Here is a 16,633-nt window from a genome sequence, read left to right on the forward strand (position 1 = left end):
CTAGGAGTTCTATCGTATAATTCACCATGCTAAAACATTAAACGAGAAAAAATTTCTTTATCTTAATTGATGCAAAAAAAAGTGGATTTGATAAAATTAAAGTCCATTTAGGATAAAATTTTTAGCAAACTAGGAGTAGAATCTGTATTCATTTTCTATATCTGTTGTAGCAGATTACTATAAACACGATGGCATAAACTATAGAAATTTATTTTTTCACAATTCTGGAGGATGGAAATCTGAAGTCACTTTCCCTGGGCTGAAACCAAGATGTCAGTAGGATGTCTCTATGGGAAAATCCATTCCTTATCATGTCCAGCTTCTGGTGGCTGTTGGCATTCTTTGGCATGAGGCCATTTCATTCCAGTGTCTGTCTCTGTGGTCACCTTGCCTCCCTGTCTTCTGTGGTGAGTATCCTTCTGCCTCCCTCTTAGAAGGATACATGAGAGTGCATCTAGGGATCTCCTGGGTAATCTCCCCATCTCAAGATGCTTAAAGCAATCACATCTGCAAAGTATTTTATTTTAAAAAATTTACTCACAAAAGGAGTTCCCATCGTGGCTCAGTGGTTAACGAATCCGACTAGGAACCATGACGTTGCGGGTTCGATCCCTGGCCTTGCTCAGTGGGTTAAGGATCTGGCGTTGCTGTGAGCTGTGGTGTAGGTTGCAGACTCGGCTTGGATCCCGTGTTGCTGTGGCTCTGGTGTAGGCCGGCGGCTACAGCTCCGATTAGATCCCTAGCCTGGGAACCTCCATATGCCATGGGAGTGACACAAGAATTGGCAAAAAGACAAAAAAACAAACCAACAAAAATTTACTCACAAAGAAAAATGTGCGGTAGAAACGAATCCAACTAGGAACCATGAGGTTGCGGGTTTGATCCCTGGCCTCCCTCAGTGGGTTAAGGATCGTGCATTGCTGTGGCTGTGGCTGTGGCGTAGGCCGGCAGCGGCTACAACTCTGATTAGACCCTTAGCCTGGGAACCTCCATATGCTGCAGATGTGGCCCTCAAAAAAATAAAATAAAATAAAATAAAATAAAAAGCCAAAAAAAAAATGTACAGGTATAAAAGAAAATCCTTATTTGATAAATAGTACAGTAATAATTGTTTTAGGAAAGAATCATTAATGAATCCTAACATTAGTAAGCGATAGTATGATGAGAATCAGGGTATTTACAAAGTTTCAAAATATCTTCCTTCAAAATATTTACAATGAAGGGGAAACCAGTAACTTGACAGTGGAGAAACCTGACATATGGATTAAATGATCTAAGTTAACATCACCAGTAATGGGACAAATCAGCATTATGTGCCTCCTGGTGTATTGTGCTGAGGACAACTGTCAAAGATATATAACGTGAACTTGATCATGAGGCAAAGCAGAGAAGCTCCAATTAGGGGACATTCTACAAAATACTGGCTAGTACTTGTCAAAAGGTCACGAAAGACACACACACACACACACACATTATTTTTATTATGTTCCTTCTTTTTAAGTAGCACTTTTTAAAGAGGATAAACAAATACCCTCTCATACATTGATTGTAAGATGTATCCTGATTTAAAAAATAATAAAATGCAGTAGGGGGTGGATAGATAGATAGATGTAAATAGGGCATCTCTAATATCCTGGAAATGCAGCCCATACCCCGTAAATCCTACTGATTTTGAATCCTTTGCTCTTTGTGGAAGTCCCCTGGCCCTTACTCCTTTCTGATGAAGAAGTTACATTGTTCTCCTGAAGATTCTTGCAAAAGATGCTGATGGTATTTTCTCCCTTTCTCTGATTACAGTTCTTGCCTTCCTAAAACATATGGGTTATAAAAAGGACTGAGAGTACATGAGAGAGAATATGAGTGTGCGAGTGTGTGTGTGTGTATTATTTCCTGTGTGAAACCATTATTTCAAAATAAAGAAATAAATAAAAATGGAGCTACAGCTCTATACATAAAGGCCATTTGAATCCAAACCAAAACATTGCCCTTGGACTGAGGTTGCCTTTGGTGCTACGTTTTCTGGAAGGCCACTGCAGTTTTAAGAGGTACCATCTCCAAAGGCCAATACCTCCACATGCTTTTGCTTTTAAAGGTTAAATTGCCCTTGGGTAGGGCTTAGTTCGCTGTGTTTAAAAGTTCATCTGGTCAGGAAATTGTAAATATAAAGTTACATTTCCCTGTCACTTATCATTCTGCAGCTCATTAAATTTCAACTAATTGCATCTTCAGAATTCAGGATCTTAATATTTCTCGGCTTTACCACCAGACTGAAATCTTAACACCCAGGTCGTTAGAGTTTTATTTACTTATCCGAGGCTGTCAAAAAATCTTCATGAGCAATGGGCAATTCCTGGTTAATGGATGTGACTTAGAAGTTTGAAAGGTAAATATTTCTAGTAAATCTCACTCACTTTAGCCGTCCTCCTAATTGCTTGTGGCATTTTCCTTAATAACATCTTCTGATGGCAAAATGTCAGTGTTACTAGTGCCACGAAACTGGATTTGATGCACATCTAGCATATACCAAGAAAAATTTAACACCCCATTTAAGGCCTGATTCTTCAACTGCTAAGTTGGACCCTGAGCTTCCATCAAACTGTGGCAGGAAAAGTCTGACTTTTTTTGACTGTAACCCAATATGATCATTTTCTTCCAAATCCTTTGAAGACTATAAAAAGAATGCCAGTGCCATTCCATGAAAAACCTCTGGGAGGAGGAAGCAGCTTCTAGGGAAGCATAAAAGAAGAGAGGGAAGCTAATCCTGGAACATTCGTTTTATAAAATCATACTATCAGTCAGCAGTCATCACTTTTCAAGCAAATAAAAGTAGTGTACATTTGAAAATCAGTCATACCGCAGAGTTCTTTGTGAATTACTTTTACCTGTTTTAGTTATAATCCAAATGCAAGAGTAGCATTAATTTTTTTTTTTAAATGAAGCCGGATTCTTCTGGGCTTCTTTGATTTTTAAGCATTTCAGTGAGTAAAGGGGAAAAAGGAATACTCATAAATTATTAAACAGACTTCAGTTGCACTCGAACTTGCCATGCTGTTGGCACCTTGTCTTATTTGTCCTTTAAACTAAAATATTCACATGAGAACCAGCATATTTTTATTTACTCTTATTTCTTTAAGCCATTTGATAATATATTCTGCCATGTGAAGTGGTTTATTTTAAATTGCATTGCTTGGAGTTCCCATCATGGCTCAGCACTAACGAACCCAACTAGCATCCATGAGGACACTGGTTCAATCCCTGGCCTTGCTTAGTGGGTTAGAGGATCCAGTGTTGCCCTGAGCTATGGTGTAGGTCACAGATGCGGCTCAGATCCCACCTTGCTGTGGCCGTGGTGTAGGCTGGCAGCTGCTGCTCCGATTTGACCCCTAGCCTGGGATCTTCCATATGCCGCACATGTGGCCCTAAGAAGACAAAATGAATGAATACATAAATAAATAAATTGTGTTGATGGGATTTATTTTGTTGGTCTTTGAAAGTACCTCATGCTCAGAACATTAGAAGGTCCATTTATAATTTATGGCAGCGGGAAAAGAATTTAATCTGGACCCATCCAAATACAGCAGGGGGAGGGTGGTACGAGAAGAAAGTGTTAAGCAGTGATACCACTTGCTACATAGATTCCAGGGACCTAAAAAAAAATCAACAAGCTAAGAAATGCACGTTTAAGTCCAGTTGCTGTGCAATCCAGCTGTTAGGAAACACAGGTGATTACATTGGTTGACTTGACTTTGCAAAGATAAATAGCGAAAGAGGGAGGGGAGTATTCCTTTCTGGATGCAATGAAGAATTCTTCTTGTGCAATAAATGTCACCCCGCTGGCCTGGCCTCTCCGTCTTTATTGCTGGTGTCTTAGTGTGACGCGGAAGATGCAAAATGATGACAACACGTCTTCTAAAATATTGGCCCATGGGAGTTCCCGTCGTGGCTCAGTGGTTAACGAATCCGACCAGGAACCATGGGGTTGCGGGTTCGATCCCTGCCCTTGCTCAGTGGGTTAATGATCCGGCGTTGCTGTGAGCTGTGGTTTGATCGCAGACGCGGCGCGGATCCCCCGTTGCTGTGGCTCTGGCGTAGGCCAGCAGCTACAGCTCCGATTAGACCCCTAGCCTGGGAGCCTCCCATATGCCGCGGGAGCGGCCCAAGAAATGGCAAAAAGACAAATAAATAAATAAATAAAATATTGGCCCAGTGGAAGCCAGTGGTCTTCAAAGCAGTACGTGCCTACCACATCCTGTGGGGTGTGGGAGGACGGTAGTGTACATGAATGTTTTATTTCAAATATAAGCTTTCTTAGTGTTTAATAGATGGATCGGCACTAGGGCACTTATTTGGTCTTTACGGTAGAGTCACGTGTCAGATAGAGCCAGGATGCCCCGCCAGTGTTTGGCTTTGGTTTTTCTCATCATAGTCATCATTGCCATCATCATTTACGTCCATTTGCCGCAGAATCTGACTCCAGGTCCAGTGCTTTTTGCCCTGCAGTTTCCTAGGTGTGGATGACTTAATTCAGTGGCCCTGACCCTTTAGTCCAATAGGGAAAGCAGTATTTGCATACTTCCCACTGCTTGAGAAAGTCTCAATCACTGACCTCTAGGGCTCTTCATAGTTGTTTTTTTTTAATGGCTGCACCCATGGCATATGGAAGTTCCTGGGCCAGGGACTGAATCCAAGCCACAACTGTGACCTATATGCCGCAGCTACGGCAAAGCCAGATCCTTTAATCCATTGTGGCAGGCTGGAGATTGAACCTGCACCTCTGCGTCAATATGAGCAGATTCTCAACCCACTGTGCCACAGTGGGAAGAGAAACTCCTCTTCCTAGGGGTTTTTCAGCACTGGGTTTGCCCGGCCTGCATTGTAGAAATTGTCAACCAAGCCCCTGCTGTGGGGCAGCCTGTGCCATCTGCTTGCATATTATGAACAGCTCCCAAGGGTTATTGCTGGATAACAGTCAGAGCCCCAGCCCAGAATTCCTGTACTGAAGGACATGTGACCGAATGAAAGCCAGGAGCCCCTCCACCCAAGCTTCTGAAAGGGGGGCTGGAGCCTTGCCCCCTCTGTCTCGATTTTTCTGCCCTGTGGTCCTCTCACTCTGCATATTCATGTCTATTTCTTCTGCTTCCTGACAGCCCCGCTATTGGTTACAGTGATTTGTACAATATGTTTGAGCCCATTTGACATTCTCTGGGAAGAAAAGGGGAAAATACACTTTCCTTACCAAACAAGGGGGAGTTTTTGGGGGGAGGGGGGAACACCAAAACCTAACTGCAAGCCAGTGAGGTGATCTTGATGAATATCACCAGGTTTTCCCACATTGATGAAAACATAAAGAACACAGAGCAGCAGTTCGACTTTTTTTGTTTTTTAATTGGCAAAGAGAAGTCAGCTGTACGATCAGGTCTGTGCCTTCTTTCCTGAGACTGTCCTGGTTGGAAATTTGCTGCTCACCTGGGGATAGATAACAAGCGGAAATTAAGCTTGTAGAAGTGGCTTTTGTGGCTCCTTGGGTGACAGCGTACTTACTGTCACTCTAGTCCTCTCCTAAGAGAAACGCAAAGTAATCTTCCTTCACAGAAAACTAGAATTTTCTCAAGCCGGAAGGCAAGTTTGTTATGGAAGAAGGGGATGCCAGCGGGCCGACGCTTCTTAAAGGGCAGCCAGAATCCAAAGTGGGCTGCACCTTGCCGCATGCTGAGCGCTCCATGCACTGGAGTCTCTAGGGCCTCCCTTCCCACTGCTCATATTTCTTTGGGATCTTCCAAGCACCTCTAACTTGATGCTTTTTGCTGCTGAGTTAGCTTTCCTCTTGCAACAAGGCCACCCTGCTCTCCACCGCCCCTTGGGATAACTTCGGAGAGAGGTCACCCATTTCCTGTTCTACTTGGGCCAAGGGGTAGTAGTAGGGCAGCAGTGACACTGTTTAGTGACAGGGGCTCAGCTCTCCTGTTTCTCCCCCTCAGCATCCTTGGCGCACCATTCAGTTTTATCACGATGCTATTGGTTTTCTCGAACTTGAGCGATGGGGGCAGTGTTAGGGAATGGGGAGCTGGCAGGGGCACCTGACTGCAAGGGGTTTTCCTGCAGCTCCTGCTGATTTCCGCTGTAAAGATTGACACCGTGGGAGTGTCTTCCACGCCTCCCTGTGAAATATTCTCCAGCTTCCTTAATCCACCTTCATGACCTGCAGACTGCTCCTCTGCGAGGGACCATCCTCAGAAGTCACTGCTGGTGTTTGGCAACTGTTGACCAAAGGACCACTTTTCTTTGCAGGATATACCAAGGTATACAGCTGCTGTCCAATAGAAATATAATGCAAGCCACATGTGCAATTTGAAATTCTCTAGAAGGTTCAGTAAAAATATAAAAAGAGGGAGTTCTTGTGGTGGCTTAATGGAAACCAATCTGACCAGCACCCATGAGGACGCAGGTTCAGTCCCTGGCCTTGCTCAGTGGGTTAAGGATCTGGCATTACTGTGGGCTGTGTTGTAGATTGCAGATGCAGCTCGGATCCCGCGTTGCTGTGGCTGTGGCGTAGGCTGGCAGCTACGGCTCTGACTGGACCCCTAGCTTGGGAACCTCCATATGCCATGAGTGTGGCCCTGAAAAGGCCAAAAAAAAATATTTATATATATTTTAATATATAAAAAAGTATATATATATGTGTGTGTGTGTGTGTGTATATATATAAATAAAATAAGGTAAAATTAACCTTAATAATATATTTTCTTTAACCCAGTATATCCAAAATGCTATCATACCAACATTTAATCAATAGTAAGAAGTTATTGAGATGTCATCCATCCTTTTCTTTGTACTAAGTCTTCACAGTTCCGTGTATATCTTTGGAGCACATCTCAGTTTGGACTACCCACATTTCAAGTCCTCACTGACCACTGCTGGCTGGTGGCTACTGTATTGTTGACTGTGAGTCAATTCCTATAGGCTTATTGTAAATCACAACATTTCTTGTTTGCTTTTTTGGTTGGTTGGATCTGCATATGTATACTTGTTAATTAAGTACACTGAAGAATGTGGAAAGAGAAAGAAATTGGTCCTTGGCCCACCTTGGAGTAGGGTGATAATATTGGCAAGCATGTGACAGTCTTTGGGGAGGACCTTGGTATGACCTTGAAGTGGATATTCTGACAGCCAGGGAGGACCCTCCTCTCTGGGAGGAGTTGTTTGGAGGAGAAGCAGGCCTGTTCCTGGGACACTGTCAGTTCATAAAATCCAGTTATTGATGCTGAGCAATACATGAGAGGTGATCATCAGAGGTGAGGGGATCAGAAAAGGGCTCTGAGAACAGACCCTGAAACAAGAAGCAGAGCAAAAGACCCCCTACAGTGGGCCTCCAGCACTCTTCTATTCAAATGGGAGGAAATTATTATTCTGGGTCATTTATTAAAAGTTATTTTAAGTGTGCTGTTCTAGCTAGTTAAAATGTTTTCAAACATGCTTGGGTTGGAGTGATGGCTTCCTGGATCCTTTTCAAGTTGGCTTTGCTTCTGGTTCCTTTCTAAAAGCAACTAAATTATTTAGAGTTAAGTTTCAAAAAAGCTGGAATAATTTTCTTTGGCTGCAAGACATTATTTGTGTAATCGCTGGACACTCACTCAGACTCTTTGCCCTCCTCCCATTTTTTCTTTACTCATCTTGGCAAAACCAGCCAGTAGGGGAATGGCAGGCCCATGGGGGTGTTTATTCTATATTCATTTTCTCTTTCTTTGTCTTCCCTTTTCCTTAAACAAAGTATGGCTCCTTGGAGGAATGGCATGGTTGCAGAACGGACTACTGTTTCATTCGGTGGTTGCATTTTTTTTCTGCCACCGTATCCTCTTGGCAGGCCCTGGGGACTCAGGCTTCCTGGGTATGACAGCCCTAAAGTCACCAGGAAGAAGTAGGGCCAAGAGTGTGAGTAATGGGCAATGGGGGTGGAGTGAGGGGGGACCAGGCATTGTCCCTAAAAGGATAACAGTTCTACCTCTAGCGGGAATGTTGCTAAAACATTGCAGTCCACCGCTGAAATTGTTTTTCTTTTGCAGCTGAGCTCTTGAGAAGCCCTTGGGCATTGCCTTGGGTTGAGGTGGATATTACTGAAACTAATTCTCTTCTATTCAGGAGAAAGGCACTGGTGGGTCATGCTAATTGCTCCAGGCAGAAAGAACTCCTGGCTACGCTGGAGTTTGTAATAGAAGAATGATGAGTAAGGCAGCCAGAAGAGGAAGTGTAGAGGGCTGCTTTGTAAGAGTTTCATTGATTTAGCATCTGTAGGGAAAGCTTCTTTTGAAAAAAAATTTTTTTCTTTTTCTCTTTTTTTTTGATTAGTGAACAGGAGAACATTCAAAGCTAAGACAGATAGGGGCCAACTGGGAACGCTGTGCAGCCTGGAATAGCTTAGGCTGCTGTTCAATCATTTCCCCAAACAGGAAACCACAAAATGTTAGAGATTAAGGTCACTAGATCATTGGGAAAAGAGCATAACTTTGTCTGCAAAGTATTATGATGGATTGTAAATGGGCCAAAATATAAGCATAAATCTTTCGTCTAAAAATGCACCGACAGAAATCCAGCCTTCTCGCAAAAGCTCAGTTTGCTTTCCTGGTGTACCGAGAGACCAGAGCTTCCTTCTGTGGCCTTTCTGTAATTTTCCTAATAAATGGCGGGGTAATGGGGGAAATAAGTGCTTTGTGTTCTCTGTTGGCAACACGTGTGTTTTGTTTTGGATTTTTAAAAAGTTAGGGTTTAGATCAGAAAGTGGCCTCCATGTGATTTATTTTCAGTCTTATGCTGTTAGACAGGCGACAGTGAAAATATAACAAAATGCACATGTATGTACATTACTGCCCCAAATTCCATCTTTCAAGTATTCAGTTGTACAGGCACCATTAAAAGCACAGATTTTTTCCCCCCCTTTGAGTATCATGTACATCCTTTAACTTAGGAGAAGACCAAATCTAAGTTTAGAGGGTGTGGGATCTTCTTAGCCGAGACAGAGGTAAACAGGCCCGCAGGTATATTAGCTGACACAGCTGGTTGCTTTATGTCTGCCTGGACATTGTTTATCTTTCAGGAGCAAATGCTCTGTGAAATAAGGGTTAATCATCATCTGACTCCGTTCACTAGATTTTTCCTAGAGGGAGGTTTTCTTACTGAGAGAGTTAAATCCATGAACAAACTGCTGATGTATGTACATCCAGAAACTGAAAGTTGATGGTTTGAAATGTGAAAATGAATAGATTCTAGAAAGATTTAAGTGGAACTGACTTTTTTAGCCCCTCTTTTTAAGGAAAACAAAGAATGAAAGAGTAAACTTGCTTTTCCTCTTCTGATTTTCCACTGTTTTGAAAAAGTTAAAAAAAAAAAAGTGGCATATTAAGAGACAGGGGCCCATCTTTCTACATCTGTTCCCTTGTCGCCCAATCCTTAGGCTCTCCATAAATATTACTGATGAATACATAGACATTTCCTATGAGCAGATTAAACAAACAAACACATTCTGTATTTAAGTGAGCACGCACCCTTTTCTCCAACTCAGACAAAAGGCCGCTTCCCTTCCATTTCAGATGGAAGTGAAACTTAGCTGCCTGTGGATCCAGGAAGGAAATGAAATAAATAGTTGAGTTGGATTGAGACCTATTGCTCTTTCTTCTCTACCATGACAAAGATAGGGATACAGAGAACATTCTTCTCTTTTAAGAAGAACAATAGCATAAGCATTGAATAAATGACAGCTGTCCTTGCACCTCTGTTGGGGGTGGGCAGAGGACACTCAGGAAGTGGCAGGGCTGTGTCTTGGGGGCACAGCTACTGCCCAGCCTTAGCTCCTTGTGGCCAAGTGGAAATACAGGCTCCGCATGGTGCAATCTTCCAGTATTTAAATGCCAGCACCTAATTGTACAAACAACCTCAACGCTGTGTGGACTAGAAGTTACGTCCAAACTAAATGCAGGTCCTAGGCAGCCAATTTAAAATTTTTACACTCCACTATAGAATTGATTTTTCAGATTATTCTTGATAAAAAGTAAGAAAGACATGGATAAAACCTTGCTTTGCAGGGAGTTCCCTTTGTGACACAGTGGAAACGAATCCAATATCCTTGAGGATGCAGGTTTGATCCCTGGCCTCGCTCAGTGGGTTGGGGATCCAGTGTTGTCATGAGCAGGTGTTTAGGTTGCAAATGTGACTCGGATCGAACCTTGTTTATGGTTGTGACTGTGGTGTAGGCTTACAGCTGGAGCTACAAATGGACCCCTAGCCTGGAAACTTCCATATGCTGGGGGTGCGGCCCTAAAAAGTAAAAAAAAACCAAAAAAGCAAAAAGGTTTGCCCTTCAGGTTACAGGATATTTTTACATCTCGTATTCCATTTGTTTCTCCTAAGAACCCAAGGATGTAGATATTCTACTTCATAGAGGAAAAATAGGAGGCTCAGGGTGAGTACATCACATCTCCAAGGTCACTCGGTACACAGGCCTTGGGAGGCTGGGCCAGAACTGGAGCTCAAGACTCCTGTCTGCACCTGTCACACTACTTTTATGAAACCCTGCCATTTGTCTTGTCAAATTGATGACCTAGTGCAATTATGTTAGAATTCCAGCTCTTACATCCTAAATCACGGTTGTAATCCACAGGTAACATTTCATTTGAAAATTGTGCAGCAATTTTTTTTTCTTTTTTTCTTTTTTTAGGGCCGCACCCGCAGCATGTGAAGGTTCCCGGGCTAGGGGTCTAATCGGAACTACAGCTACACCACAGCTCACGGCAATGCCGGATCCTTAACCCACTGAGCAAGGGAAGGGATCGAACCCACAACCTCAGGGTTCCTAGTTGGGTTCGTTTCCGCTGTGCCACAACGGGAACTCCTGTGTAGCTATTTGAATAGCGATGTTCAATTATTCAAATGTAGTGATAATAATAATAGCTAGCATTAATTGAATATTTACTACTACGTGCCTTGAATACAGAGAGCTGTACCTGCATTATGTTATGTAATTCTCCAAATAACCCTCTCTCATATATATGTTTCTTTTCTACCCATTTTACCAATGAGGAAACTGAGCTCTAGAAGGCTAAACGACTTAAGATGATCTTGCTAGTAAGTGGCAGAGCTAGGATCAAACCCAGCCACAGAGCCAGTGATTTTTAACTGTAAACAAAGAGTGATGCTTTGCATTTAAGTTTTCTCTCTGCATGTGTAATTACAAATAGAGAATAAACCACCTGTTCAGTGTGCCCTTTGGAGGGCATGGGTAGTGACTTAGACAGTGAGGCAGTGTGGAAGAGGGATTAGAAGTACACACTTGGGACACGCTGTGTCCCCAGTCAGCTCACCTTCCTGCACCTCCGTCCCCTTGTTCCTAAAATGAGATAAATAATACCCACCTTCTGGGAGTGTTAGGAAATCATGGGTGTAAAATGCTCAGCACACTTCCCGCAACATAATAGGAAGAATGAGGGAGTTTTACTGTTATTCCAAAATGTCCTTTTAAAAGTGAAAAGCTATGCTCTTAACCATATTTTTCTGGCATTGTATGGGGAAATTTCTTGGGATCTTGAATCCCGTGCTTCAAAACTAAAAGTTTCTTTGAAAGGGTAATTTAGAGCCTTATGGCTCTGACTTCCAAGAAAAGGCTGCTGAGACACCATACCCAATGTGTGTAAGGCATGTTATTTCATTTGCGTACACAGAGTTCAAGTTTACCTTGGCTGGATTCCCTTACTGTTAGCCTTTGCCTAAAAGAGTGAGATTGGCAACCAGGTATTTGACACAAAAAGACCATCTGCATATTCTGAAGGCTCATTTCAGAAGTACTTTGTAGACCATCTTCCAAGGCAGTATCCCATCATCAAATTACTTGAAAAGGGGGAGGACTGACACTCACCAAAGTCTGCCAATTTGTGCTGTGCTAAGACCCTCGTCACATTTTCTCATTAATCCTCACTACAGTGAAGTGTAGGTCTTACATCAGCATGTCCAGGAAAGGGAACCACAGCTCATAGAAGTTAAGCCGAGTATCCTGGGATTCCCAGGAATTGCATGCCGGGACATCTGAGGCATTCGTCCAAGGATGTGTAAGTTTGGATTTCATCCTTTTAGCAACAGAAGCAACTCTGGTTACTTTTTTGTTTGTTTGTTTTTGTTTTTTACGGTCGTGCCCACAGCATATGGAGCTTCCCAGGCTAGGGTTGAATCAGAGCCATAGCTGCCAGCCTACACCACAGCCAGAGCAATGAGGGATCTGAGCCGCATTTGCGACCTACACCATAGCTCATGGCGATGCCAGATACCTGATCCACTGATGGAGGCCAAGGATCAAACCTGCGTTTTCATGAATACTAGTTGGATTCATTTCTTCTGGGCAGAATAATACTTCTCATCCACAACCCTGGTTCCTTGAAGCACAAAAGGAATGGATCAGAGGACAGGATAGGTCAGAGAAATCATGGGCAAACTGAAGAACTGGAATGAGATAAAGATAGGAACCGGGGGCAATTCTGGGAATCCAGGTAGCAAAACTAATGGGCAGACTCTTCAGGAACCTTGTGTTCCTCTGTCCACAATCTAAATTCTAGAGAAAGGGCATTTGAGAGCCCTAGCTTAGGTCACATACTCATCCCTTGCCTAGAGCAGGAGGACACCGACTGTCAGCCTCTGCTAGGGCTGTGTCTGTTGAGGGAGTGGGAATACAGTAACCTGGGAAGGGGGGGTGGTCCCAGGCAAGCCAAAATGCAATCCCTATACAGCATTACTGAAAACCTTTAAAGGGCACAGCTGACTTAACCCTTCAAGTGTTGATACGTCTTATGGGGTGTCAGGCACTGTGGAAAGGCAGTGGGTGGAGTCAGGGCTGAGAGCGTTCTCCTGGAGCTGATGCTGTTTCACAGCTGCAGAATCAAAGCCACTCCTTGCAGCAGAAGTAAGGCATCTGTCACCAGCTGAATAATGTCCTTGTACCCATATCCTGATCCCTAGAGCCAACGTGAGAAATGATCGAGAGATGTTCCCAGAGTGGGACAAACAGACCAGGATGGTTTCTGGACTGGAGATGTGAACTCTTGTCTCCTTTTCCAGCTCTCTGCTCCCTAAGACTTTGGGTAGCACTAAACATACAACTGTGTCCATTTGCAGGAATTTAGCTCCTTTTTTAAGGCATACTGGGAAGACGTTTGGAAGTGTGGGATCACCTCGCCCCTTCACAGTAAAATGGAGGCGGGTCTAATAATACTTCTCATCCCTGCTCTGTGAATCTGGATGAGGATAAAGCCATGTGTACATGAGAGCCCTCTGAAAAGTAAAGGACATCATAAAATGCTTTTCTCATCTCTTTCTTGTGGAAAAAAAAAAAAAAAAAAGAATGATCATTATCCAAATCACCCAGTGCCATCTCTTGCAAATGCTTGAATTCTGGGATGAGTTTTTAAGATTACCCATGACTTAGCTAAAGTTATGCTGTTTACCTAGTTGTCGTGAAAGGAAAAAAATAAGAGCTGGTAATACTTGAGTTGCCGTAAATTATTCCTCAATAAAGACCCATCTTTGCCAAATTGAGGGGCCCAACCTCTTAATGACATTGTTTGTTCTCTTATTTTTTCATTATAGATGCATCCTAACCAAACATACCAAAAACACCTAGAATACTGTCAAGTGAAAACAAATCACTCATACTTTGACGACCTTAGCTTGTGAGCATTTTGATGTATTCTTTTCCCAAGTGTGAGCATCTTCATAAAATATAATAATTAGAGTGTGTGAGCGGTGGAGTCAATTTTTCATGGATGTGTTTAACAAGAAGTAGTTTTCCGTGTCTTCCCATCACCATCACTTTCGACAGACTAACCAGTCAGATCTCGAAGTAGTAAAAGAAAAGAGAACTCTCTGCAAGGAGTCCCTCTGCTCTTTCACTGAGGCTTCGCAGCTGACCAGAAAGGAAAGTGAGGAGCCTGGATATGCAGAGGCGCTGCCTGATCTGTCCCTGGAAACCTAGTCCAAACAGAGCGTTCTCTGCCACTTGCTGGGTCAGAGTGACTCCTGACAAGGGAAGTGTAGCTAAAAGCTGCTTTCATCTCTGTCTCCGCCTCTCTGCCTGTAGCCCCTGTTGCTTAAAATACCAACAAGCCTCAGGGGAGGGTTTGCCCCAGACTGTCCCAGTTTTAGCCTGAAAGTCCTGCATCCTGGGAAACTCCTCCATCCAGGGCAAACTGGGACAGAGGATCACCCCCACCAGGAAGAAGTGGGCGAGTGTGTGCAGATCCTTCACCGGTGGCCAACCTGTTGGGGCTTAGGCCTTGTCCTGGCACTTCTCTGACTTTCAGGATGTGGGTGACCAACACGTGCCCTCAGGACCACCCACCCCCGCGCTCCACCCACCTGGCTTCTCAGCTCACTGTCACTGGATCCAGGGATTTCTCGCCCACTCACCCAGCCCTGGAGGCACCCAACTGGGATATTCCTGTAGGGGCTGATGGGAGTAAATATGACATTTAGATAAAAATAGCAGCTCTGGAATTCTGAATAGGGCAGCCTTAAATGCCAGCTCTGAAATCACTTTGCTTGATCATTAATCTGATTTTTTTTTTTTTTTGGTGGCATGTGATTTATGTACCCTTTAGAAGTTAAAAATATTTTCCTTGCTTTGCAAAGAAAGGCTTTCCATTTATCTCCCCCCCCCAAAAAAAAAAGTAGGCCTTCTGCATATCATGTGCACCGAATTATGCTGTCCAGCCCTCACTGCCTCATTCCGAAGGGCTAGTACTCTTTATGATGAGTCTTAAAAGACAAAGGAGACAGTTTAGGGATGGGCTTTGTTTCAGTTCGGTTCAACAGACACCGACTCTAAGGCTGTACCTATCAGTCTGTTTTTTGCTCTGATCTGTGGATTTTACTAACATCCCTCAAAGACAAAAAATCCAAATCAATTTCAAAATATACTGATGATAGTAAGATAGCAAGAGGCACTCAGAAAGATGCAAGCTTCATACAGGGGCCACACAGAGGAGAAACATCGAGATGCACTTTGTATGTGCTAGTTAATTAGCCTCTTTTCATTGAAATCTAGAGGAGGAATTACTTTATAGATGATTATCTTTGTTAATCAGCGATAATCAGGCCTTCCTAGAATGGGGAAGTACTTAAGCCCTGGTTGCTGGTACAGATCGTATGTAATTGTTTCCATACTGTTGGCAAACAGCTGGAGAGGTTTTGCATGGGCCATAAGTACTCCGGGTCTTCGAGGCAGTGTCTTTGTATAAACAATGCAAATTTTTATTGCTATCGTTGAGTTGTTTTTTTTTTTTTTAAGAGGCTTTAAATCTATCAGGATTTTTTTTTTTTTTTTTGGTGGGGAGGAGACGGGGTTCTGCTTAGGAGAGTGGAGGTGGTGATGGTGGCTGAGTAACATGAAAGACCCTGTGTTCCTATAGGGGAGGCCCAGGGGTCTTTCATCTTAGGCTGAATCCTGGCCCACTGCTGCTTGAGGATTTGGAGTGTGTAAAAGTCCTGGGCTTTTTAATTATGTGTAAGCCTTTTAAGAGGCCTGTACCAGGAGGGCAGAGATGGAAACATGTGGTGAGACATTTTATATCCAATTTGAGGACTCAACCAAGGCCTTCACTGGAGCCAAACAAGAACTTCCAGAGAGATCAAACATAGCATGGAATTGAAGGAAATCTCTTTGTTGGAGGTAGAGGGACGATACCGCATGAAAATTATGTTGTGTTGATCGCAAAGAAGAAGAGTAGAAAGGGGGGAAATTACTCAGATGTCCAGCACCAAAAGTTTCATTTTTTAATGTTTCATTCCATGTATAAAAATGACTATATTGATTTTACGTATTCATAATTGTGATTTATGCTTGACATTCAGCTTGCCTACTTACCATTATGTGATAAGCTTTTTCCACGTTGCTTGGTGGTTTAGGCAAAACAGTTTAAGTGGTTTTGCAGTATTCTGTAAAATTTCTGTACCGTGGTTATTTGACCATTCATTAATATAGAACTTCCAGACTGCATTCGTTTGTCATCATAAAGTTTCAGTGATTACAGTTAAATAATTTTTTTTATTTCTTTGGGCTTGTTTTCATAGCATTTATTCCCCAAACTGGCATTACTGGACAAAGAGTCTCAACAGTTTAAAGTTTTTGCATTAAAAACTGACCATTACTTTTCTGAAAAGTAGTGCCATTTTAATACTGTCCCCAGAAGCATTACAACTTCATCAGCATTATTGTCTGAATTCTTTTTCAAGAAAATTGAAAGCTATTGGGGGAGAGGAGAGAAGAGTGGCCTTAGGGTTTCTCCTACAACACCCATCCATTCGGCTTTTTTAATAAAAAAGTGTTTTGAAGGACATTTCTAATTGTTGACACGTGACTGTCATACTTAAGAAAAGGAGGTCTTGAAAGGGGCCTGGCAGGAGTTCCCGTCGTGGCTCAGTGGTTAACAAATCCGACTAGGAACCACAAGGTTGCAGGTTCGATCCCTGGCCTCGCTCAGCAGGTTAAGGATCCAGTGTTGCCGTGAACGTGGTGTAGGTCGCAGACACGGCTCGGATCCCGCATTGCTGTGGCTCTGGTGTAGGCCAGTGGCTACAGCTCCAATTGGACCCCTAGCCTGGGAAC

The 16,633-nt window shown here is 43.1% G+C and overlaps 1 protein-coding gene across 14 annotated transcripts in view; it reads left to right on the forward strand.

The window, feature by feature from the left end:
* CPVL (carboxypeptidase vitellogenic like) overlaps positions 1 to 16,633 on the forward strand; it is a 146,335-nt gene that overhangs the window by 76,426 nt on the left and 53,276 nt on the right. Inside the window, exons 12-13 of one of the 14 annotated variants that reach the window (XR_014834055.1) lie at positions 6,103 to 6,299; positions 13,618 to 15,983. The exons of 11 other annotated variants lie outside the window; for them this stretch is intronic. Coding sequence is in view for 2 of the 3 variants with exons in the window: in XM_085005655.1 (XP_084861781.1) it covers positions 6,103 to 6,198 (96 nt within the window). In the remaining variant the exon portion in view is untranslated. Of the gene's footprint in view, positions 1 to 6,102; positions 6,300 to 13,617; positions 15,984 to 16,633 lie in introns of those variants that run through there. 2 more of the 14 variants (XM_085005655.1, XM_085005656.1) reach the window with 2 other exon arrangements.

Source organism: Sus scrofa, chromosome 18 (assembly GCF_054392235.1).
Source record: "Sus scrofa isolate SSC_HxYL_T2T_F1_AM1 chromosome 18, Sscrofa_HxYL_maternal_Yorkshire_Landrace_v2.0, whole genome shotgun sequence".
In the NCBI taxonomy this organism is placed as follows: domain Eukaryota; kingdom Metazoa; phylum Chordata; class Mammalia; order Artiodactyla; family Suidae; genus Sus; species Sus scrofa.